We start from the raw sequence: 27,515 nt of genomic DNA on the forward strand, positions 1-27,515 counted from the left end.
CATTCAGGCCTCTATCCTCCCAGAATATAAAACATTCAGGCCCCAAACTCCCAAAATATACATCATTCAGGATCCCCACCCCCAAAAATAAAACATTCAGGCCTCAAAACCCCCAAATATACAATATTCAGGCCTCTATCCTCCTAGAAAATAAAACATTCAGGCCCTAAACTCCCAAAATATACATCATTCAGGATCCCCACCCCCCAGAATACACAACATTCAGGATCCCCACCCTCAGAATATACAACATTCAGGACCCCCACACCCCAGAATATAAAACATTCAGGCCCCCCCACCCCAGAATATAAAACATTCAGGATAATCATCCCCCCATAATATAAAACATTCAGACCCCCACCTAGAGAATATGAAATATTCAGGCCCCCACCCCCCCAGAATATACAACATTCAGGCCTCTATCTCCCAGAATATAATACATTCAGGCCCCCCCACCCCAGAATATAATACATTCAGGCCCCTATCCTCCAGCATACATACCATGTTAAATGATCAGTCGCTATTGATGCTAACATGATGAATACCATGGTAAAACGCATCATCTTTGTATGAGGTTAATAAGGAAAAGGCGTTGAGCAGTGTTAAGTTTTCACCACAAGCATGGCTTAAGCTCTGTACATTCCTGAAGAAATCCCTTCAAAAAATTCTCTTTGGTTCATGATTTCTATCTCAGTTCAATGTACAAAAAACATAACAAATACTATCGATTGCAGAAACAATCATCCAATCATACAACAGTCTGAAGTCTCATTTTTAGCTCCACTTCTGTCTCATCTGGGCCGATGTCGATCATCTTGTACCGTCCTTAGTTTTCTGTGAAACTCATTCAATCAGAATATTAGTACTTTTATTGAAGCCTCTGAAGCTGACAGTTTTGTTGACTCACCAAGGACATGCTGCTCTTTGTGAGTGAGTGAGTATGGTTTTACACCACTTTTAGCAATATCCCAGCAATATCACGGCAGGGGACACCAGTAATGATCTTTACACACTGTACCCACAAGGGGAATAAAACTTGGTCTTCGGGGTGACGAGCAAGCACCTAAACCATCAGGCTACCCCCATCGCCCCAAATGTTGCTCTTGAGGAGGAATTTGGCTCTGTCCAATTGGAAGTCCTGGCTATTTGATTCAAGTCTGACAACTCGATGTTTATGGTGTGTGCCCAAAATACCAGTAAATGATTACCCTTATTACACAGACATTGTCTCAGCTTTACAGGTCCAGATCTGTACTGGAAATTGGCACCAGAACGTCGAGTATAGTCCCCTTGTAAATCAATCCGCTGACAGTTTTCAAGTCTGCTTTGATGCCGTATAGTCAACACTGGGCACAAACATTGTTCCCTCTGTATCTTCTCAGCCGACAATAAACACCATGGAAGACCACTCACTCAAGATTAACAACATCCACGTCATGAATGGACTTCATAAAAGAAAGATGCACGAAAAAGTCATCAGAGTCTAACCTTCATCACTCCACTTCCTTGCTCCCCTCCCCGAACTATTCATAGAGTTCATCCCATTCCACTGTCCGGCATCTGTTCTCCCCCTCGCTGGATCTTGATACGGCGGAAACAACACCGGCGGGGGCGCCTTCCCGCTCTGGTGACTCAAATCAATGATAATTTTCTTCATCCTGGGAGTGATTTCCGGCACAATATGTAGAGGCAGGTTCCATGTTGTGTCTCCTTGGTTACTTTGGTAGAAGAGGCATCCATACGATGCAGCGTCGTGGCTCTTATGCAACGTCCAGCCTTGAGGGAGTTCTGAGTCACTTAAGTGCACACCACAATCACACACTTCGGAGTCCCTTAAAATTTGTCGAAGTTCATCGATCCTATTTTTGCTAACATCCCTCGGGCGGGAGTAGTATAGGTCCGAGTTGCCCTCAAACCCAGGCGGAGTGGGGCACGGTGGTCGGGTCTCACTACTGGACTTTGGCGTCTTCGGCAGAGGTCGTGAAAGACTGCTGTCTCCCCGTACCCGTGTTCCTGCGACAGGAATTGGTGGAAATTTGTCTTCAACTCCTACATACCTCACACCTCCTTCATAGTCAAAACTAGCTGTCAACTGACCTGATTTGGGTGTTTTGGGCAGGCCAATGTCAGAATTCTTTCTGCCTAGAATGGGAATACCACCTTCTCCATTAACAGGTGACTGTGGCGAAGCATAGTCTTCCTTTGAGTCTGCCCCCTGGTTGATTGGGTGTAAGAGTTTGACATTTTCAATCTGTTCCAGATTACAGATTCGGTGGCTGCTGTAGTAGCTGCTGAGTTCATGGAAGCTGTTGAACTTGACCTGTTCCACGATGTAGTACTTCAAAGATGGCCTTCTCTCGATCACAACATTCACATGCCGGACAGAAGCATTTGCTATGCTGAAATGAAAAAAAGTTTCAAAGGTTACAGCAGTGGAAAAATGATTTTAAAAACAAAAAACAGTGTTCCTTGCTAATGTGCCCTTCAGTATAATGCTAACTTGGTTACAGCGTGCAGTAATGCATAGCTCCCAAAAATTACATATATTTTAATAAACTCAAGTTTTCCACATCGCAAAAAAATATAACCATTTTCTATTACGCTCATCAATTATTTGGACCCCTAAGGTTGCATTGTAGCGGGGGATTACTGTAAATAAGCAGGTTTCTACTGGATACAAAATACTGCATCCTATATGCATTCAATTAAGAATCAATGCAAAATAATATCCACAACAAGTCCCATTGGAAAGATTGAAACTAATTAAACTGACGTCTACATAAGATTTAAGAGGGAGTGAGTTAGGTTTAACACAGCTTTGAACAGGATTCCAGTTACATCGCAGCATGTCTGTTGAATCATTCGTGGCCTAAATGCAAATGTCCGATTGGGATTCTAAATTTTCCGGACCCCTGGTTGAATGTGGGAGGAAAGCCCGAGGTTTACCCCTTTGGTGAAACCCATGAAGACAGGAATAGTGCTGACAAACCAAGGAACATAATCGAGCCAAACCGGTCGAACACACGATCACAGGTTTGTCACACTCGAGGGAAGCAACTCTGCACCGTGATTTACGGCACCTTAGACAACAGGGACACCTATGCCCCCTAAGATTTAAGAAAAACAATCAATGATGGAACAGCCCATGTCAAATTTCCTTCACTCAGTAAGTTTGATTAAGCAAGAAAATCCCCAATAAGCATAAGGCATCATACATACTATATATTCTATTGGAACAGGGGATCCCAATTTAAATTCATGGGACCCCCAAAATTTACAATTAGAATCCCGAGGACTCGCAAATATATACACCAAGGTAAACCGATGTATAAGGCATAATAAATATCAACACTCGTTGATAAAAGTGGAAAAAGTCCTCAACAAGCCTCAGAGTTTTTCCACTTTTATCAACTCGTATTGGTATATGCATGCATACCAAATTACACACTATTTCCACATATATGGCTTAGTAATCACCCAAATGGACACATCAACTGGGTGACACATCACTGCAGCAACAATGGAGGACATTGCAAACTTAAGTCAACTTTTCTTATTGAAACTCTGATAGATATTTGAGACATCAGAAGAATTAACCTACCTGACAGACAGAGACAAATAGTTATCTCCCTTTGAGCTAAGACGCAGCAAGTAATAGCCAGGGCCCTGGGCATGTTGCTCAACATATCTTGTTGCCTGAAAATTTAAAAATATTGTGTTCCATGGTACGTACAAAACAAGCAGGAACTACTCATATCCCCCACCAATATGGCATGTCCGGTTGTGTGCAAGACATTAGCCCTCCGGAAACGAGCACTACTGCCATTTTCAGTCTGAGTCAAAATCGTTACCATGTGAACTCGAAAAAAATATTATTAAAAAATCCCAAACTATCAAAAGGGACTAGTTTACCGCTAGACCTATCTATGTGCCAAGTGTGGTGAAGAAATATTGTATGGTTTTCAAGATCTGCTCCATAAAGGAGCACCATCGCCATTTTCAGTCAAAGTTGTTGCCATGAAAACTCAAAAAATAAAAAAAAATAAAATCCCAATCTATCACAAGGCACAAGTTCACCACTAGAACTATCTTTGTGCCAAGTTTGGTTAGGATATCTCTCATGGTTTTTGAGTTCTGCTACGGAAACGAAACATGACAGATGGACCGAGGGGCGGGCAGCACCCATTCCTTCGTGACAGGGGATAATAACAGATATGACAGCCGAAACAAGGAACAACACCTTTACTGTAATCTGTTTCATTTAAGTACTGGTGGCTCAGTAGTTTAGGTGGCCACAACTTGTGTCCCTCAGCTACAAAAGGATCAAATGATCACGGGTTCAAATCCCATATTTTGATGGTCTGTTAGCACCATAGTCATGCTCATGTGTATCATCAAAGGGGAAACATCAGTCAGTTGGGGAAGGGGTAAACAAAATCAAAATGTTTCCTGAACTCAAGGCAAGAGTAAATCTTTTTTGAGTTGCTCAACTAGACTCTACCATGTCCACCTGCCTTTATTTCCTCATTGTCAAATTTCTTGAAAATTATTGACTGGACATGCTAAGGAGAGTAACCAAAGAGTGAGTGAGTGAGTGAGATTTCACGCCGCTTTTAGCAATATTCCAGCAATATCTTGGCAGGGGACACCATAAATGGGCTTCACACATTGCACCCATGTCGGGAATTGAACCCGAGTCTTCGACGTGACGAGCGAACGCTTTAACCACTAGGCTACCCAACCGCCCAGTAACCAAAGAGGCTATTTCACTTTACAAGGATGCACCAAATGATGAAGTACTGACTTCATTCAGTCTCTGCTAAATGAGAGACTTTGTTGGTCCTCACAGTGACACTAGATATTTTACTGAATTCTGTGTGTACCTTCGTTGCCTGTAAACATTCAAGCATTTTATGATACACACTAAGTCAAATAGCATGTTCAAATAATATCTTTATATTATAAAATACATTTGTATAATTTACTTACAATTTTGCTGTCACCAAATTTTGCATAGAAGTACGGCAGGGCTTTGATCTCATCGGGAATATTCTGAACGCGAGCAGCCCTAAGATGGTTCTCTGGTAAGCCGAGTTCCCGAGCCATGCTGATGCCTTGATAGAGTGCTCCAGACTGGCGGTTGGCGCTAAAAAATAAGCACACACATGTCAAAGGTGTTCTAAAATACATGGTGAAAAAATATGAGACTAACATTTATTGATAAGATTTAGAATACCTTAAGATTATTTTTTTGTTTAATTATCTTTTAATATTTAACAGAAGGGAGCCAAGAGAATTGCAGAAATCTTGACTTGCCAAAGTACTCTAGACGGTATGGTGCCGACAAACCCAAAAACATATTCAGGGTAAACTGGGATTCGAACCCACAATCATAGGTGACAGAGGGACGCAACTCTGTTAAGCAAACTGTGGCACTGTGACAAGAAAGAACACAAACTTATAGAGCTAGTCCGGAAAATGCTGGGCTAACTTCGCATCTTTGCACCTCCTTTTTGAACCATGTAAGTGAAGATACAGCTCTTTATATAGAAGGGATGCATTCGTCAGTTCCACATGGAATTAGAACCATCCGGAAACCCGTGAAGATTCGGGGTAGAATAGGTCCTCAGGAACCCATGCATGCCGTAAGATGCGACAATGCTTGTCCTAAGTGGCGACTAACGGGATCGGGCGTTCAGGCCCGCTTACTTGGTTGATACATGTCATCGATCCAAATTGCGTGGATCGATGCTCATGATATTCATCACTGGATTGTCAGGTCCAGACTAGATTGTTTACAGACTTGGTTGATGCATGTCATCGAATCCCAACTGCGTGGATCAATGCTTATATATAGCTTATATACCCAGCATTGTTCCATGCTCTCGGTGCAGGCTCTGAAGACAACAGAACCCCAAGTGTTTCCTCAATAATGATCCTTGATTTGAGTCGCAATATGCTTGCTCTTGGGTGTTTCCGACCCGTGAAGATCCGGGTCAGAATATATCTCCAGCAACCCATGCTTGCCGTAAAAAGCAACTATGCTTGTGGTAAGAGGCAACTAACGGGATAGGGTGGTCAGGCCCGCTTACTTGGTTGATACATGTCATCGATCCCAATTGCGTGGATCGATGCTCATGATATTCATCACTGGATTGTCAGGTCCAGACTAGATTATTTACAGACTTGGTTGATGCATGTCATCAAATCCCAACTGCGTGGATCAATGCTTATATATAGCTGGAATATTGAGTGCGGCATCAAGCAACAAACAAAACAAACAAAAACAGTTCATCTGGAACAACAATTGCTAGTGTAAATGTATCAACCTGATCCATATGAATAATACCCCTCGAGGAAAATAGTACAAATGAACAATTCCACTATAGGAACAGACACACTCAGAGATTTGTATAATATATACACATTTACAAATGCAGTGGTCATGTAATAGAGCAGAAAATATATCACCAAATGTTTTATAGTGTTTTTATGGGTTTATTTTCATCTATAAACTGATTAAGTGTTCATACAAATGTTTAGTGTGCTTTAAACATGTTGAAAGGGGAGGTTCACACCGCAATTTTCTATATCCTAAATTCTAAACTTAACATACGAAATATAATACTTATTATGTTGTGATCCAGGAAAAAAGTGTTTATCATGCTCGTATGTAAGGGGATGGAATTATACTTCTATTTGTGTTCATGACATGGGGATCATATACACTAGTGTGACTGAAAATAGACAACAGCCAGTCACACAACAATGGTTACAGAAAAAAAGGCTCTTCTTCCGTGTTCAGGAAACAAGAAAAAGGTATTAGGTGTACTTGTACATGTTGTAGTTACTTCGCAGTTTTCTAAAACACCTGTCATACCTCCATGTCAGAACGATGAGATCTGATTGGTTCACAGGATCTTGAAAAATACTATCTATCCCGCCTGGGAGGGTAATAAATTTCTGAGCAGAAAAATAAATCCCTGATACCGCCACGAAGAAGACAAACTTGAAAACAAATCCCTTATACCCCACCACAAAGAAGACAGACTTGAAAACAAATCCCTTGTACCCCACCACAAAGAAGACAGGCTGTACATGGATTCCTGAGCAGAAGAATAAATAAAGATAGGTGAGGTGAAACTGGGTTTAAACGTCGCGTCCAAGATTATTGCACTTTTATAGCGACGTGCATGCACGTGTGTGTGTGTCTGGTTGCTTGTACTAGTCCGGACTGATGCCGATTTATAGTGCTAGCTCACTGAGATACCATGCCGCAGTTTAACATGAATACGCCACTCAGACACAGTACACTGACTCTGAGCCGACCAGTCATTGTTTTAGTCCCTTTATACCGAGCGCCAGACAGGGTAACAACAAGTACCATCTTTAAATGTCTTTTGGTATGATGCGGCCAGGGATCGAACCCCGGACCTTCCACTCTCCTGGCGGACGCTCTACCACTAGACCACGGAGGCGGTCATAATAAAGATAAGGCTCGTGGTATACAATCTAATGCAGGACAAATAAAACCACATGTACCCCTCGTGATACTGCTACAACTTCTGTGGTACCTCGGCTATCAAACATAGGGTTATTTGGTACCAATATTAAGTGTGATACGTTTGATTTAAACTTTTAACTCCCGGACGGGACTAAACCCAAAAAAGTACGAGAATCTGTACTTTACTCGGAAAGTGTTATCCCATCTATTACATTTGTTACATTTGACCACTTTCTAAATGGCGTTGTGTGTTCATTACTGAAATATTATCGGTGAGGACCAAATCTAGGGACTGTTGAGCAAATGAAGTAACCAGCTTTTTCTTCTTATCAACAGATCAAACTTCAATATTAGTGTGATATGGTTTGTTTTGTTTGTTTTACGCCACACTCGGCAATATTCCAGCTATATGACGGCAGTCTGTAAATAATCAACTCTGGACAAGACAATTCAGTGATTGATATCATGAACATCGATCAACGCAATTGGTAATTGATGACATGCATCAACCAAGTCAGTGAGTCTGACCACCCGATCCCGTTAGTCGCCTCTTACGACAAGCATTGTCACCTTTTACGGCAAGCATCGGTTGCTGAAGACCTGTTCTACCCCGGATCTTCACGGGTATAGTGTGATATGGACCTACTCAGAGGCCGACATTGGCCCCACGTGTGCAGCAATTACATTTTTAAATTGAATTCCTGTTGTAGTGACAATAAATGTTATCACTTAACAGCTCTACAACAGGATGTATGCACGTTTTTCAATGTAATGTTTACATACTCTTGGCAAACAAATTAGATTGGCTGGCATAAAACGTGTGTCACTTGCATTTTCTGTATGGCATATGGATGTTTTGGTCAAAGTTGATGTTATCGGAGCAATGATAAATGGCACAGCCACTAGTGAAAATGTCAACTTTGACAGGTCAAAAGATGACATAAAATTGCTGTTTGACCAAAAGACAAATTTTCTATTGTTAAGTATTTTCATACTGATCTTCACGTTCGTTCATGTAAAACCATAGTCTCATGAAGGCAGACTGAAAGTAGTTCCAGTATAAGGTGTTAAAACATATTATTTCCCTCGACTTCATATTTTCAGAACCGCCTCAGTGGTCTAGTGGTAGAGCGTCCGCCCGGAGAGCGCAAGGTCCGGTGTTCGATCCCCGGCCGCGTCATACCAAAAGACGTTAAAAGATGGTACTTGTTGTTACCCTGTCTGGCGCTCGGCATTAAGGGGCTAAAACAAGGACTGGCCGGCTCGGAGTCAGTATACTGTGTCTGAGTGGGGTATTCATGTTAACCTGCGGCATGGTATCTCAGTGAGCTAGCACTATAAATCGGCATCAGTCTGGACTAGTACAAGCAGCCACACAAACACACACACGTACATGCACGTCGCTATATAAGTGCAATAATCTTGGACGCGACGTTAAACCCCATTTCACCTCACCTCATATTTTCAGATAAATATAGTAGCCATCAAGAAAGACATAACAACAAACATTCATAAACAAAAGACACTTCACCTTCTTCTTGGCGTATTCCCAACCATCTTAAACGGCCAATATCGTCAGATTAAAAAGAACTTAGTCGACAGCTACAGCAATATTCCAATCAGAGAGATTAACATGTCCATAACAATTACATCCTTTCTTCTCCAAGGATCATCCAATGTTGACTGCTCACAGTCCACACTGACAGCCTCAATTCGGAGACACAAGGCCAATGACTGTGTTGCAGATTGCCCACCTCGTCCAAACAAAGCCTATCGGTTTACTTGTCAACCAGATCTTGTCACAACAGAAACTGTGATTCATAACAGGAAAATGAAAGCATCTATGTGAAACGCTCGGTCAGTCACATCATGTAACAATGACTTCCTTGTCATTACTGTTTAATCACTTTTAGGAGAATATCTAAATAGGGTACTAAATTCCTAGGAATGTAGTAGTAGCATATTTCAAGATTTCTTTTGCCAAAGTCGATTTTTCTTGTAAATGATAATGGCAACTGTTCAGTGTAAATGTTAACCCTTATACATCGTAAACTGTACTTGAATATTGTCAAATCTGCTGATACTGTTCTTGATGTGAATATGTCGGATGACTGTTTGTTTGTTGTTTAACGCCGCACTCACCAATATTCCAGCTATACGACGGCGATCTGTAAATAATCGAGCCTGGACCAGACAATCCAGTGATTGACAGCATGAGCATCGATCCACGCATTTGGGATCAATGACATGCATCAACCAAGTCAGTGAGTCTGACCACCCGATCCCGTTAGTCGCCTTTTACGACAAGCATAGTCACCTTTTAGGGCAAGTATGGGTTGCTGAAGACCTGTTCTACCCCGGAATCTTCCGGGGTCTGTCGGATGACTGAGTACAGGGGCAACAGAAGGTTGGACTTGGTCGGGTTCTGTTTTGTGGCATTATTAAGTGAGTGATGGTTTGTTTGTTTATTTGTATATTCCAGCTATATGATGGCAGTCTGTAAATAATCTCTTTCAGTCTGTGTGTAACTCTATCGGTCTGTGTGTATCTCTATCAGTCTGTGTGTATCTCTATCAGTCTGTGTGTAACACTATCGGTCTGTGTGTAACACTATCGGTCTGTGTGTATCTCTATCAGTCTGTGTGTATCTCCATCAGTCTGTGTGTAACACTTTCTGTCTGTGTGTATCTCTATCAGTCTGTGTGTAACACTATCAGTCTGTGTGTATCTCTATCGGTCTGTGAGTATCTCCATCAGTCTGTGTGTAACACTTTCTGTCTGTGTGTATCTCCATCAGTCTGTGTGTAACACTATCGGTCTGTGTGTAACACTATCAGTCTGTGTGTAACACTATCAGTCTGTGTGTATCTCTATCAGTCTGTGTGTAACACTATCGGTCTGTGTGTAACACTATCTGTCTGTGTGTATCTCTATCAGTCTGTGTGTAACACTATCTGTCTGTGTGTATTTCCATCAGTCTGTGTGTAACACTATCAGTCTGTGTGTATCTCCATCAGTCTGTGTGTAACACTATCGGTCTGTGAGTATCTCCATCAGTCTGTGTGTATCTCTATCAGTCTGTGTGTATCTCCATCAGTCTGTGTGTATCTCTATCAGTCTGTGTGTATCTCCATCAGTCTGTGTGTATCTCTATCAGTCTGTGTGTATCTCCATCAGTCTGTGTGTATCTCTATCAGTCTGTGTGTATCTCCATCAGTCTGTGTGTATCTCTATCAGTCTGTGTGTATCTCCATCAGTCTGTGAGTATCTCCATCAGTCTGTGTGTATCTCTATCAGTCTGTGTGTATCTCTATCAGTCTGTGTGTATCTCTATCGGTCTGTGAGTATCTCCATCAGTCTGTGTGTAACACTTTCTGTCTGTGTGTATCTCCATCAGTCTGTGTGTAACACTATCGGTCTGTGTGTAACACTATCAGTCTGTGTGTAACACTATCAGTCTGTGTGTATCTCTATCAGTCTGTGTGTAACACTATCGGTCTGTGAGTATCTCCATCAGTCTGTGTGTAACACTTTCTGTCTGTGAGTATCTCCATCAGTCTGTGTGTAACACTTTCTGTCTGTGTGTATCTCCATCAGTCTGTGTGTAACACTATCGGTCTGTGTGTAACACTATCAGTCTGTGTGTATCTCCATCAGTCTGTGTGTAACACTATCGGTCTGTGTGTAACACTTTCTGTCTGTGTGTATCTCCATCAGTCTGTGTGTAACACTATCGGTCTGTGTGTATCTCTATCAGTCTGTGTGTATCTCTATCAGTCTGTGTGTAACACTATCGGTCTGTGTGTATCTCCATCGGTCTGTGTGTAACACTTTCTGTCTGTGTGTATCTCCATCAGTCTGTGTGTAACACTATCAGTCTGTGTGTATCTCTATCAGTCTGTGTGTATCTCTATCAGTCTGTGTGTAACTCTATCAGTCTGTGTGTATCTCTATCAGTCTGTGTGTATCTCTATCAGTCTGTGTGTAACTCTATCAGTCTGTGTGTATCTCTATCAGTCTGTGTGTAACTCTATCAGTCTGTGTGTATCTCTATCAGTCTGTGTGTAACTCTATCGGTCTGTGTGTATCTCCATCGGTCTGTGTGTAACACTTTCTGTCTGTGTGTATCTCCATCAGTCTGTGTGTAACACTATCAGTCTGTGTGTATCTCTATCAGTCTGTGTGTAACACTATCGGTCTGTGTGTAACACTATCTGTCTGTGTGTATCTCTATCAGTCTGTGTGTAACACTATCTGTCTGTGTGTATTTCCATCAGTCTGTGTGTAACACTATCAGTCTGTGTGTATCTCCATCAGTCTGTGTGTAACACTATCGGTCTGTGAGTATCTCCATCAGTCTGTGTGTATCTCTATCAGTCTGTGTGTATCTCCATCAGTCTGTGTGTATCTCTATCAGTCTGTGTGTATCTCCATCAGTCTGTGTGTATCTCTATCAGTCTGTGTGTATCTCCATCAGTCTGTGTGTATCTCTATCAGTCTGTGTGTATCTCCATCAGTCTGTGTGTATCTCTATCAGTCTGTGTGTATCTCCATCAGTCTGTGAGTATCTCCATCAGTCTGTGTGTATCTCTATCAGTCTGTGTGTATCTCTATCAGTCTGTGTGTATCTCTATCGGTCTGTGAGTATCTCCATCAGTCTGTGTGTAACACTTTCTGTCTGTGTGTATCTCCATCAGTCTGTGTGTAACACTATCGGTCTGTGTGTAACACTATCAGTCTGTGTGTAACACTATCAGTCTGTGTGTATCTCTATCAGTCTGTGTGTAACACTATCGGTCTGTGAGTATCTCCATCAGTCTGTGTGTAACACTTTCTGTCTGTGAGTATCTCCATCAGTCTGTGTGTAACACTTTCTGTCTGTGTGTATCTCCATCAGTCTGTGTGTAACACTATCGGTCTGTGTGTAACACTATCAGTCTGTGTGTATCTCCATCAGTCTGTGTGTAACACTATCGGTCTGTGTGTAACACTTTCTGTCTGTGTGTATCTCCATCAGTCTGTGTGTAACACTATCGGTCTGTGTGTATCTCTATCAGTCTGTGTGTATCTCTATCAGTCTGTGTGTAACACTATCGGTCTGTGTGTATCTCCATCGGTCTGTGTGTAACACTTTCTGTCTGTGTGTATCTCCATCAGTCTGTGTGTAACACTATCAGTCTGTGTGTATCTCTATCAGTCTGTGTGTATCTCTATCAGTCTGTGTGTAACTCTATCAGTCTGTGTGTATCTCTATCAGTCTGTGTGTATCTCTATCAGTCTGTGTGTAACTCTATCAGTCTGTGTGTATCTCTATCAGTCTGTGTGTAACTCTATCAGTCTGTGTGTATCTCTATCAGTCTGTGTGTAACTCTATCGGTCTGTGTGTATCTCCATCGGTCTGTGTGTAACACTTTCTGTCTGTGTGTATCTCCATCAGTCTGTGTGTAACACTATCGGTCTGTGTGTATCTCTATCAGTCTGTGTGTATCTCTATCAGTCTGTGTGTATCTCCATCAGTCTGTGTGTAACACTATCGGTCTGTGTGTATCTCCATCAGTCTGTGTGTAACACTATCAGTCTGTGTGTATCTCTATCAGTCTGTGTGTATCTCTATCAGTCTGTGTGTATCTCTATCAGTCTGTGTGTAACACTATCTGTCTGTGTGTATCTCTATCGGTCTGTGTGTATCTCCATCAGTCTGTGTGTAACACTATCTGTCTGTGTGTATCTCTATCGGTCTGTGTGTATCTCCATCGGTCTGTGTGTAACACTTTCTGTCTGTGTGTATCTCCATCAGTCTGTGTGTAACACTATCAGTCTGTGTGTATCTCTATCAGTCTGTGTGTATCTCTATCAGTCTGTGTGTAACACTATCTGTCTGTGTGTATCTCTATCGGTCTGTGTGTATCTCCATCAGTCTGTGTGTAACACTATCTGTCTGTGTGTATCTCTATCAGTCTGTGTGTAACACTATCTGTCTGTGTGTATCTCTATCAGTCTGTGTGTAACACTATCGGTCTGTGTGTAACACTATCAGTCTGTGTGTAACACTATCAGTCTGTGTGTATCTCCATCAGTCTGTGTGTAACACTATCAGTCTGTGTGTATCTCCATCAGTCTGTGTGTAACACTATCTGTCTGTGTGTATCTCTATCAGTCTGTGTGTAACACTATCAGTCTGTGTGTATCTCCATCAGTCTGTGTGTAACACTATCGGTCTGTGTGTAACACTATCAGTCTGTGTGTAACACTATCAGTCTGTGTGTATCTCCATCAGTCTGTGTGTAACACTATCGGTCTGTGTGTAACACTATCTGTCTGTGTGTATCTCTATCAGTCTGTGTGTATCTCCATCAGTCTGTGTGTATCTCCATCAGTCTGTGTGTATCTCCATCAGTCTGTGTGTAACACTATCGGTCTGTGTGTAACACTATCAGTCTGTGTGTAACACTATCTGTCTGTGTGTATCTCTATCAGTCTGTGTGTATCTCTATTAGTCTGTATGTAACACTATCTGTCTGTGTGTATCTCTATCGGTCTGTGTGTATCTCCATCAGTCTGTGTGTAACACTATCTGTCTGTGTGTATCTCTATCAGTCTGTGTGTATCTCCATCAGTCTGTGTGTAACACTTTCTGTCTGTGTGTATCTCTATCTGTCTGTGTGTATCTCTATCAGTCTGTGTGTATCTCTATCAGTCTGTGTGTAACACTATCTGTCTGTGTGTATCTCTATCGGTCTGTGTGTAACACTATCTGTCTGTGTGTATCTCTATCGGTCTGTGTGTAACACTATCAGTCTGTGTGTATCTCTATCAGTCTGTGTGTAACACTATCTGTCTGTGTGTATCTCTATCAGTCTGTGTGTAACACTATCTGTCTGTGTGTATCTCTATCAGTCTGTGTTTATCTCTATCAGTCTGTGTGTAACACTATCGGTCTGTGTGTAACACTATCTGTCTGTGTGTATCTCTATCAGTCTGTGTGTAACACTATCAGTCTGTGTGTATCTCTATCAGTCTGTGTTTATCTCTATCAGTCTGTGTGTATCTCTATCAGTCTGTGTGTATCTCTATCAGTCTGTGTTTATCTCTATCAGTCTGTGTGTAACACTATCAGTCTGTGTGTATCTCTTTCAGTCTGTGTGTAACACTATCAGTCTGTGTGTATCTCTATCAGTCTGTGTGTAACACTATCAGTCTGTGTGTAACACTATCAGTCTGTGTGTATCTCTATCAGTCTGTGTGTATCTCTATCAGTCTGTGTTTATCTCTATCAGTCTGTGTGTAACACTATCGGTCTGTGTGTAACACTATCTGTCTGTGTGTAACACTATCAGTCTGTGTGTATCTCTATCAGTCTGTGTGTATCTCTATCAGTCTGTGTGTATCTCTTTCAGTCTGTGTGTAACACTATCAGTCTGTGTGTATCTCTATCAGTCTGTGTGTATCTCTATCAGTCTGTGTGTATCTCTATCAGTCTGTGTGTATCTCTATCAGTCTGTGTGTAACACTATCAGTCTGTGTGTATCTCTATCAGTCTGTGTGTAACACTATCTGTCTGTGTGTATCTCTTTCAGTCTGTGTGTAACACTATCAGTCTGTGTGTATCTCCATCAGTCTGTGTGTAACACTATCTGTCTGTGTGTATCTCCATCAGTCTGTGTGTATCTCTATCAGTCTGTGTGTATCTCTATCGGTCTGTGTGTAATGCTATCAATGTGTGTGCATCTCTATCAGTCTGTGTTTATCTCTATCGGTCTGTGTGTATCTCTATCGGTCTGTGTGTAATGCTATCAATGTGTGTGCATCTCTATCAGTCTGTGTTTATCTCTATCGGTCTGTGTGTATCTCTATCAGTCTGTGTGTAACACTATCTGTCTGTGTGTATCTCTATCAGTCTGTGTGTAACACTATCAGTCTGTGTGTAACACTATCGGTCTGTGTGTATCTCTATCAGTCTGTGTTTATCTCTATCAGTCTGTGTGTAACACTATCTGTCTGTGTGTAACACTATCAGTCTGTGTGTATCTCTATCAGTCTGTGTGTATCTCTATCAGTCTGTGTGTAACACTATCGGTCTGTGTGTAATGCTATCAATGTGTGTGCATCTCTATCAGTCTGTGTTTATCTCTATCGGTCTGTGTGTATCTCTATCAGTCTGTGTGTAACACTATCGGTCTGCCAAATATAGCTTTCATAGCTGCGAACAGGTCTGCAGAATATCCTACCACTGACAACTAGTCCGGGGAATATGACAACATAATGCTCTTCCTTCCTGCTAACTGTTTCGGGTTGAAAAGAAACCAGTCTGTGCATTTACAGGAAGCATTATTTCAATAAATCTTCCACAAAAGTGTACCGGGTAACCTGCATCACAACATAAACTTTTAAGAAATGATATGCAAACATTTGACAGTTCATGCATGCTATATCCACGTCACAAGGGCACCAACGCCGGTCATTAAGTGAAAACTGACAGTGACTTCTACAAATCTGAATCAATATGACTTATGCTCAAGCAAGTAAAAACAATTTCTTCTCTCACTATATTCTTTTTTAAAAAGGGTTTGCTAGAAGCTTCAGCTTAAAGGCCTGCATCTAGGGAGTTGTGTTTGAAAGCTGTCAGCCTACTGGCCTAATGACATTGTTATCAACGGGGACTATTAGAAACCCCTGAGCAAAAATCAAGCAGATCCTGAGCAAATTATTCGTCCAGACAACTCTCCACTTCCGGCATATATAGTCGAAACGAAACATATATGATGATGAATATGTGACACTTGTTTATGAACAACAACCATTTTATTCTTTGCATCGACTTTTCAGAGTCCCTTCATTAGATGACCAGTGTTGAGTTAATACATGAACATGCTCAAATGTTTACAAGGGTTGGATTAATGTACAAAAATAACAATATAATGATCATCCTGTCTACGATATTTGCTGGCAACAAACCAAAAGTCTCCACACCAACATCAATCACTGGATAAAATGGAAACTGCAAGAATCTATTGAAATGCAAAGAAAAAAGCCTGTGTATTGGTGTTTGGGGATATCAAAGTTAACAGTTTATTGAGTATTGGTGTTTGGGGATACCAAAGTTAACAGTTTATTGAGTATTGGTGTTTGGGGATATCAAAGTTAACAGTTTATTGAGTATTGGTGTTTGGGGATATCAAAGTTAACAGTTTATTGAGTATTGGTGTTTGGGGATATCAGAGTTAACAGTTTATTGAGTATTGGTGTTTGGGGATATCAAAGTTAACAGTTTATTGAGTATTGGTGTTTGGGGATATCAAAGTTAACAGTTTATTGAGTATTGGTGTTTGGGGATATCAAAGTTAACAGTTTATTGAGTATTGGTGTTTGGGGATATCAGAGTTAACAGTTTATTGAGTATTGATGTTTGGGGATATCAAAGTTAACAGTTTATTGAGTATTGGTGTTTGGGGATATCAAAGTTAACAGTTTATTGAGAATTGGTGTTTGGGGATACCAAAGTAAACAGTTTATTGAGTATTGGTGTTTGGGGATATCAACGTTAACAGTTTATTGAGTATTGGTGTTTGGGGATACCAAAGTTAACAGTTTATTGAGTATTGGTGTTTGGGGATACCAAAGTAAACAGTTTATAGAGTATTGGTGTTTGGGGATATCAACGTTAACAGTTTATTGAGTATTGGTGTTTGGGGATACCAAAGTTAACAGTTTATTGAGTATTGGTGTCTGGGGATATCAACGTTAACAGTTTATTGAGTATTGGTGTTTGGGGATATCAACGTTAACAGTTTATTGAGTATTGGTGTTTGGGGATACCAAAGTAAACAGTTTATTGAGTATTGGTGTTTGGGGATATCAACGTTAACAGTTTATTGAGTATTGGTGTTTGGGGATACCAAAGTTAACAGTTTATTGAGTATTGGTGTTTGGGGATACCAAAGTAAACAGTTTATAGAGTATTGGTGTTTGGGGATATCAACGTTAACAGTTTATTGAGTATTGGTGTTTGGGGATACCAAAGTTAACAGTTTATTGAGTATTGGTGTCTGGGGATATCAACGTTAACAGTTTATTGAGTATTGGTGTTTGGGGATATCAACGTTAACAGTTTATTGAGTATTGGTGTTTGGGGGATACCAAAGTAAACAGTTTATTGAGTATTGGTGTTTGGGGATACCAAAGTAAACAGTTTATTGAGTATTGGTGTTTGGGGAATACCAAAGTTAACAGTTTATTGAGTATTGGTGTTTGGGGATACCAAAGTTAACAGTTTATTGAGTATTGGTGTTTGGGGATATCAAAGTAAACAGTTTATTGAGTATTGGTGTTTGGGGATATCAGAGTTAACAGTTTATTGAGTATTGGTGTTTGGGGATATCAAAGTAAACAGTTTATTGAGTATTGGTGTTTGGGGATATCAAAGTAAACAGTTTATTGAGTATTGGTGTTTGGGGATATCAAAGTAAACAGTTTATTGAGTATTGGTGTTTGGGGATATCAGAGTTAACAGTTTATTGAGTATTGGTGTTTGGGGATATCAAAGTAAACAGTTTATTGAGTATTGGTGTTTGGGGATATCAAAGTAAACAGTTTATTGAGTATTGGTGTTTGGGGATATCAACGTTAATAGTTTATTGAGTATTGGTGTTTGGGGAATACCAAAGTTAACAGTTTATTGAGTATTGGTGTTTGGGGAATACCAAAGTTAACAGTTTATTGAGTATTGGTGTTTGGGGACACCAAAGTTAACAGTTTATTGAGTATTGGTGTTTGGGGATACCAAAGTAAACAGTTTATTGAGTATTGGTGTTTGGGGAATACCAAAGTTAACAGTTTATTAAGTATTGATGTTTGGGGATATCAAAGTTAACAGTTTATTGAGTATTGGTGTTTGGGGATACCAAAGTTAACAGTTTATTGAGTACTGGTGTTTGGGGATACCAAAGTTAACAGTTTATTGAGTATTGGTGTTTGGGGATATCAAAGTTAACAGTTTATTGAGTATTGGTGTTTGGGGGATACCAAAGTTAACAGTTTATTGAGTATTGGTGTTTGGGGATACCAAAGTTAACAGTTTATTGAGTATTGGTGTTTGGGGGATACCAAAGTTAACAGTTTATTGAGTATTGGTGTTTGGGGATACCAAACTTAACAGTTTATTATTAGAGGAAATTGGCAGTTAACACTTGTTAACACTTGTGAACACCATTCAGAAAGGATGTCTTTAGGATTCTTAATTCTTTCTTTCTCTGAAGGAAGTCACTCAAACTGTTTATGCATTGTATGTCAGAGAAGACCAAACTTGCCTCGAATCAATGTTCAGCTGTGATAAGTTCCACCTGGTGACATTTCAGTGAACTTCACAAGTGACGTTGGACTTAAACATTTATGGTATAATAGTCTGTCAAATTGAAAATAGGGCTGTAAAGTAAAATATTTATATATTCAATATGGGGAAATGTCCATGGGGGGAAATGACGTCAACATGCTGGTTAAATCTTAACTTTATTTAAACTTTATTTACTTTGCCATGTTTGTGCTCACTGAACGTGAATCTTGTGGTGATGAACATGTTGATCATTTCATTTTCAGTTTTCTGTTTCCTTCTGTGAGGAGAGGTGTTTGCTTACTGCACAAATTACAACATAATTAATTAAATACCTTACTTAAGTTACTCTAATATTCAGTCTATTCTTTCAGTATCATTTTATGAGAGACACGTGAAGATCCAGGGTAGAATAGGTCTTCAGCAACCCATGCTTGCCGTAAAAGGTGACTATGCTTGTGGTAAGAGGCAACTAACGGGATCGGGTGGTCAGATTTGCTGACTTGGTTGATGCATGACATTGATCCCAATTGTATGAATCGATGCTCATGATGTCAATCACTGGATTGTCTGGTCCAGACTCGATTATTTACAGACCGCCGTCATATAGCTGGAATATTGCTGAGTGCGGCTTTAAACAACAAACAAACCAACCCTGACCGACTCCAGTCACATGCTTATGAGAGCAGTCTCTCAGTATTGCTCCAAAATATGTGTAAATTTGCTCCGTGTCAGATCTATATAGATAATTATTACAATTTAAGAAATGGTATGCTGTAACAAGAAACATATTGTAAGACTTTCTTCCATCTTTGGAATCTGTTATCAAAGGATATTAAGCATTCTAGCATGTACACTGGTTTTAAAAGGGCATTCCATACTTCCGAAAGTTGTATATACTTTGACTTAAATTACGGTACTTGATAGCGTCAAATTGCCCATGCTCGTTTAAGAACTGGATGCAGTGATCTCAATAGTCATAGAGTTCAAAGACACATTTCAATTTTTAGATTGAGGTTTTTTTTTGAGTCTCCACTTCCCTTCCTCATTACTTGTCCTATGTATCGCAACATCAGAGTGAGTGAGTGAGTTGGGTTTAACGCCGCTTTTAACAGTATTCCAGTCATATCGCGGCATATCAGCTTCATGTGGGAGGAAAGCCCGAAGTGATGCAGGTCTCAGACGTTTACCACTTCGGTGAAACCCACGAGCACGGGTATGGTGCTGACAAACCTAGAAACATAATTGGGGCGAACCGGGATTCGAACCCACAATCATAGGTTTCTGGCGTGTCCAAGGGACGCAACTCTGCACAGCGAATCGCGGCGCCTTAGACGACTGGGCCACCCGTGCCCCCCGCAACATCAGAAGCACCATGTACTACGACACAAGGGTTTTGATACCAGGAAGTTAACAAGAGATGTCAACCACAACATACTTATGTCTGCCCATGTTTTTATAGAGTCAGTGAGTTGAGTTTAACGTCGCTTTTAACTTGTAGTTATTCTTTCAAATATTGATAGATTCAGGTCTCTTGGCTGTTAATTCTGCCTTCAATGCTATAGCTCCAGCGGATCCGGAACAGTCTTACATAACACGTCGGAAACATGGCGTACAGCTTGGAGTGTGAGTGTGAGTGAGTTGGGTTTTAACGCTGCTCTTAACATTATTCCACTTATATCACAGCGTGTCAGCTTAATGTGGGAGGAAAGCCCTAAGTGATGCAGGTCTCAGACGTTTACCACTTCGGTGAAACCCACGAGCACAGGTATGGTGCTGACAAACCTAGAAACATAATCGGGGCGAATCGGGATTCGAACCCACAATCATAGGTTTCTGGTGTGCCCAAGGGACGCAACTCTGCACAGCGAATTGCGGCGCCTTAGACAACTGGGCCACCCGTGCCCCCTGATTTTATAGAAAATAGTGGTAGGTTTGTGCATTGAGTATAAACACATGTTCAGCTTATACTCATCTGACTGTAGTGTTGGTAACATGAGTCTTCTTACTATATAATTTGTATTGTGTCCCGACCTTAAAGTTTATTTAACCTACAAATGTTATTACGTAACAGGGAGTGGTATTTACATAAGCCAGTTTATCAATCCCTTTCAAGTAAAGTTGAAACAAAATATGTTTAAACTAAGAAAGTAGAAATGTTTCAATGCGATGGCACACGTGTGCGTTTATGTGCCTGAAAAGGTCACACATGTGTTGTATCTCTGCTATGAATAAGCTTTACGAAAATATCAAAATCATGTACACAAGAAATTTGCTGTTCAAAATCAGCTAATACAGCACAAGTGCCAAGTATTTTACATTAGAAAATATCACATGCGTGGGAACTTATCAAAATTAAATCTTGTTAGTTAGTGTGTTAGTTGGAAATCAAGTATTTGCGGTTTTCCAATAATTTTACTACCAACTAATAATATAGTCTCTCTTGCAAATTGTAAACCAAATATGGGATTAAATCAGGGGTCCGGAAACGGTCATATGCGCCGGACATGTTTGATTGGGAATCTCAAATGTCCGGCTGAAAATAACAAACTTGGTCAATAAAAGAATGAAATTTGATATAAAACATCACTAGACATGATAATTTACCATTTAAAATGTATTTCCTGCTCTCAAAGGCATTGTTTCATATGCAGGGATTAAGATTACTGTGTGTATTTTCTCGTAAACTAAGCCGGAAATAGCGATCGGCTGTGCACATGTTTCCTCCCAATCTACCGGTGATTCAGTTAAATCGTACCCAATGATACAACTTAAAAGAATTTTGATGCAATGGTCGGAAGAAATTGTATCTGAAATTATTATTTTATCAGGGATAATATATTCCAATATTGTGTTATTTTAGTTGCAGCTTCCACCATATAAGCGTAGCACTTTGGTACATATGGTATGCAGGATATTTTTGGACGTATGGAACGATTTTGACCAGTCACCGTTGGGACTTCCCGCGCTACATGTATTTCGATTGCGAAAACGTTATGTTGACATTTGACCGCCTCAAATATGACTTTTAGCAAGTCATGGTACAGCATTTATGATATTTGCATCCATTCTCTTGCAACTAAAGTTCGTTTCAAGGCGTCAATAACAGTAATCTGACCGTGGTTGCTGTAAATAACGGTGAGTTGTGCGATCTAGCGATCACTTCGCATACGATTTCACCGAAATTATTGTAAACATTTTTATAATTATTGAATGAAATTTTGAATATAATTAATCAAATACATTTCAAACATTAGTCCAAAAAAACAATGAACAATTTTTTTATTACCAGATATCATAATAATAGGACTTATTGCATACTTCAGTTCGGATTTGTTGACTGGTACTTCCGGTGTTATGTGATTGCGGTGATCAGCTGATAATGTTTTCAGAGATGGGGGAAAACATCGTGTCATTGGAAAACTTGAGTTTATAAAAAATGATAGATAGTAAGTTTTGGGAGCCATGCTTTACCGCTCGCTATAACCGAACCATGCAATAACGAGGGAACAGTGACGTAACAACTTGTAATATATGTGAAAAGTTGTACTAAAATACACTATTTCAAGGGGGCGTGGCATGAATGCAAATGTCTGATTGGAATTTTAAATTTTCCGGACCCCTTGATTAAATACATTTCCTCTTTGTCCTAACCACCACGAAACGTTTAGTCAGGCATCGGTTACCTCCCCTTAGTGTTTTGTCTACTAGTCATTTGTTTGCGAGACGGTACACGCAGTTTCGAAGACAGTAAACGTTTCCACGCAGTGGCAAATATATGCGTTCATGTGCCTAACAAATGATATCTTCTTTTGCATTTCTACAATGAATACTCTTTTAGAAAATACCAAAATTAAGTTTCTGAAAAATATGCATACGGTATGTGACCTGTTCCATGCAAGGGGAACACATGTCAGTAATACTGGTACCGAGGAAATCGCACCATAACTTTTAGAGCGCTAAATTTGAAAATTTGAGGTTTTTAGCCAATCGGATCCTTCAGAAATCACTCTTTGTAAACATACTGCTTAGGGATGAAACAGAGATGCCTTTTTATTGTTATTTTGTAAAAACATGCCCAAGGTTAAGGGTCAATAAGTCGGGGGTAAAAATCTGGACACTCTCTCAAAATTTATTTGAAATAAAATTGTAAGATTTAAAGAAAAAATGTTTGTCATTAATATTAATATGTGTTTGCATTTTATTGTTTCATAGTCACTTAGATACGGATTTAGTTGTTAGTGTATGAATACAGAGACTGTACAACATGGTGGTTTTGGTCATGACAAGATGCTGACACGTTTGATGGTTTGCTGGCAAAGTATTTTAATTTTTCACATAGGTGTATGTGTTTCGACAACATCAAGCACACTCATTAAGAAACGAAAAATCAAACAAAATAATTTTCAAAACAAGAGTCATATCCCCCCGGTCAGGTGCAATTCGAAAATGGAGTTTGACTACTGAAACCCCACTTTTAGTTCACTGCCTTTGGATACCTTCAGTCAAAAATAATGCTAATCAGTATTTTTCAAAATACTAAATCCTCAAAAGGCAGTCCACCACTAGACTGATCTTTATTGAAATAAGAAATGTTCAACAGTCTTGGAGTTCTGCTACGGAAATGAGCACTACCCTCATTTTCAGTAAAGTCATCTTGTCATGAATACGTTAAAAAAATGAAAATCCCAAATCATCAAAAGGCACAAGTTCACCACAAGACTGATCTCTATACCAAGTTTCATCTACAACAGTTTTGGAGTTCTGTTCCAAAAACGAGCACAACCCTCATTTTCAGTAAAAAAAAATAAAAAATATTTAAACACATGCGACACATAAAACCACATGTACCCCTCGTGAAAGTGCTTCAACTTGTACTGTACCCATGTCTGATGCTACTGTACAAGACATTTCTGGTGAAGGGAGTGCAGTGTTCTGAAGTTAACGAGGACGTCAGGCAAGTAACCAGATCTGTGTGAAGTTTCAGGCAAGTTTGCTGTGATTTCGTTTTTATCCCTTTCAGAAATTATTATATGTGCAATTTCTCTTTTCAGAGTGAGTGAGTAAGGTTTTACGCCGCTTTTAGCAATATTCCAGCAATATCACGGCGGGGGACACCAAAAATGGGCTTCACACATTTTACCCATGTCGGGAATCGAACCCGGGTCTTCGGCGTGACGAGCGAACGCTTTAACCACTAGGCTACCCGACCGCCCCTCTCTTTTCAGAATGAGGGCTGGTGGTGGAGCTAGCTGTGATCAGCCCTATTTGAGTTTTTGTCCTTTCCTCATAGTAAGTCATAATAAATTACAAGGGCTTCAGTCAATTCATGTACGTCTGTTTTGTTTGTTGTTTAACGTTGCACTCAGCAATATTCCTGCTATATGACGACGGTCTGTAAATAATCAAGTCTGGACTAGACAATCCAGTGTTGGACATCATGAGCATCGATCTACGCAATGGGGATACGATGACATGCATCAACCAAGTCAGCGAGCCTGACCACCCGATCCTGTTAGTCGCCTCTTACGACAAGTAAGACGCCTTTTACGGCAAGCATGGATTGCTGAAGACCTATTCTACCCTGCACCATCTAGAATCCAGGTTGCTGAGTTCCTGGGGATAATGCTGGTGCATCTCAGTGGCTATAACTCACATTTATCCAATCTAAACCAAAGTGATATCGCACACTGATCCGTGATACACACAAGGGTGGATCCAGTAGATTTTCGAGAGATTAGTTTAATATACTGGAGAAGCCTGTGAGTAAGTGATGGTCATTCAATGTGTTCATAGTTTATTTAATTCAATTGGATTAACCTACAATAGCGGCGGCAATGTTTGATGTTAAACTGAAGCAAATTGGTGAGTTACTGCATAGGGTACAAAAGTTGGTATACTGCCTTCAACAAAAAAAGTAAGATCGGCAGATGGCTATACAAAATTCAACCCAAGGTCCAACAAAAGCCAAACTCATACTCAAATGAAAGGAAAATTGAAATTGCCATCTCAGGCCTCAGACTCGGTCACAAAAAGCACTATGACAAGGTTTGTCCATCTTGCAATCAGGCTGAAACCATTGCTCACGTGATACTAGACCAATTGCCCCAGCCCGGGCTAGGTTAAAACAAGAATTGCAGTTAGATCCCCTATCTGTCATAGATCTCCTAAAGCCAAGAGATGCAATAGCGAAGGCCAAACTAACTCTATTTCTGAGAGATGGACAGCTACTCGAACGTATATAAACAGAGCAGCCAAGGATAAAAATGAAATCATATCAATATAAGAAAATAGAAATCATATCAATACAAAAACAGAAATTATGTGAATACCAAACTCAAAACTGTGTGTACCCTACTCACACACAGGAGTCCCAAAGAGGGACATGTCAGTCGAAATTTCTTAGGTAGAAGGCGACTTCTTAAACACTTAATGCAACAACACAACATTCAACATTCAACATCCGGTTGGGTGGGGTCCAGACTCTGGATCCGTCTATGTTCTCGGATTTATGGATTGAAATGTTTTCCCCTCCCTAAGAATTTATTCAATTTTCAGCACGCAGATATTATCCATAAATATCTACAATATTATCAAGTGTTCTGAGAAACCGATGTTCTTCGTAAGTACAAGCAGGATGCTAAATAACTCTTACATACATCTACCACAGCATGTCAGAGAGGATATCCCATGTGGTAAATATCCTGTATTAGGAGTAAGCCTTATGTATTCAGCAAGCCTGTTGCTATTCTAAGTATAAACCATCCCAAAATAAGCAAGTGTGATGACCTCATATCATATAATGTCATCCTTCCATCACCAAATTTGTAATTCTCATCTCTAACAACAGGACCTAAACATACCCAGTTTTTCTGTATTGTGCACATTAATCACCGACCATAAATAAGGGCACTAATGATCTCAAAGTAGCTATCGCTGAGGTGTACCGTATATCGCTGTGTATAGGGCGAGTTTTTCGTACCTAGAATGAGGGGGTTAAGAAGGGGGATTGTCTCATACACGGAGTTGAAGATCACATGGTTTTTTTCCAGGTGTTTCACTTTCAGCTTCCACTGGCGATGTCAACCGGCGTTCGATAGCCAGCCCAGGATTTGACAATAAAACTTCGCATTTATTAACAGCCCAGCATTTGACAATAAAACTTTGCATTTATTAACAGCCCAGCATTTGACAATAAAACTTTGTATTTATTAACAATACCACCGCATTGCGTCTGAACACAACATCACGCACAATGAAATTTCACATCGTGCATCAACAGGACATGATGCAAGTGCACAGAGAAACCAAAGTGTTAGTACAGCGGAACTCACAATCACTAATGTAATCGAGCTAAGAACAGGCGAAAATGCCTCCAAGACAATATCTAAATGAACAGACAGAATAACAAATTGTGGGAATGATAGACGAGGGACTAATGATCTCAAAGTAGCTATCGTTGAGGTGTATATTAACAATACCACCGCATTGCGTCTGAACGCAACATCACGCACAATGAAATTTCACATCGTGCATCAACAGAGAAACCAACGCGTGTTCACCTTAGTACAGCGGAACTCGCAATCACTGTAATCCAGCTAAGAACAGGCGAAAATGCCTCCAAGACAATATCTAAAGGAACAGACAGAATAACAAATTGTGGGAATGATAGACAAGGGACAGCAAAGTTGCCCAAATGTTTTGCAAATTAAAACGTGTAATTTCTTGACTGTTGGACAAGTACTGCAACGGGCCGGGTTGCAATGAGACCTGGGCGTGTCAGGCCTAAAAAACGACACCTAGACAAGATCATCTCACTAATTACACTATGCAATAGATCCGAATCTGCTCCCATTATCAACAGAACATGCTGTGCAATAACAGGAATGCTAATATCAGCATCTGCTGTTAAAAATTGGTTCTATGTAGCCTGCCTGAAAACAAGGCGTCCTGCGACGGGTGTGGCCCAAACAGCTTACCATAGGCGACAAACATTAGGGTGGGCCGGGCAGCACGAGATACGGGCGTTACACCATGTTTACAAACAAATCAAGGTTATCCTCCAATGAACAGATTGCCAAAAATGTTGCTGGTGATGATGTGCCCAGCGGTGTGCCAGGGCAATGATCAGTCTGGGGGATGTGCGGGGGGTCAGGTAGCCTAGTGGTTAAAGCGTTCGCTCGTCACACCGAAGACCAAGGTTCGATTCCCCACACAGGTACAATGTGTGAAGCCCATATCTGGTGTCCCCCGCCGTGATATTGTTGGAATATTGCTAAAAGCGGCGTAAAAACATACTCACTCCTTCACTCACTCACTCACTCACTCTGGCGGAGGTAGTGTCATCGTGTGCAGTGGTATCACACATGACTGGCAAACTAATTTGGTTCTTGTGAATGGACATTTGACAGGCCAGCAATATGATGATGAAATTTTGCATACTGTCGTTGGTCCATTTGCTAAAAATACGAGGGGAACTGCAAGATGACAATGCCAGACCATATTGTGCCCAGGTCATTGCTGATTGTCTCCAACAAGAAGGCATACAGACATTGCCCTTTGGTTTTTTTTGGTTTTTGTTTTTTAGTTTGTTACACCGCACTCGGCAATATTCCAGCTATATGACGGCGGTCTTGAAATAATCGAGTCTTGACCAGACAATCAAGTGACTAACATCATGAGCAT

General features: G+C 40.4%; 1 protein-coding gene across 3 annotated transcripts in view; it reads right to left on the bottom strand.

The window, feature by feature from the left end:
* Positions 1 to 313: 313 nt before the first annotated feature.
* LOC124146123 overlaps positions 314 to 27,515 on the bottom strand; it is a 40,332-nt gene continuing 13,130 nt past the window's right edge. Inside the window, exons 1-4 of one of the 3 annotated variants that reach the window (XM_046516246.2) lie at positions 9,036 to 9,277; positions 4,990 to 5,146; positions 3,602 to 3,696; positions 314 to 2,399 (exon numbers count right to left, since the gene is read on the bottom strand). In XM_046516246.2, the coding sequence (XP_046372202.1) occupies positions 1,484 to 2,399; positions 3,602 to 3,696; positions 4,990 to 5,146; positions 9,036 to 9,061 (1,194 nt within the window). In that variant the 5' untranslated portion in view covers positions 9,062 to 9,277 and the 3' untranslated portion in view covers positions 314 to 1,483. Of the gene's footprint in view, positions 2,400 to 3,601; positions 3,697 to 4,989; positions 5,147 to 9,035; positions 9,278 to 27,515 lie in introns of those variants that run through there. The other 2 variants (XM_046516248.2, XM_046516247.2) reach the window with 2 other exon arrangements.

Source organism: Haliotis rufescens, unplaced genomic scaffold (assembly GCF_023055435.1).
Source record: "Haliotis rufescens isolate VD_foot unplaced genomic scaffold, xgHalRufe1.0.p SCAF_68, whole genome shotgun sequence".
Classification (NCBI taxonomy): domain Eukaryota; kingdom Metazoa; phylum Mollusca; class Gastropoda; order Lepetellida; family Haliotidae; genus Haliotis; species Haliotis rufescens.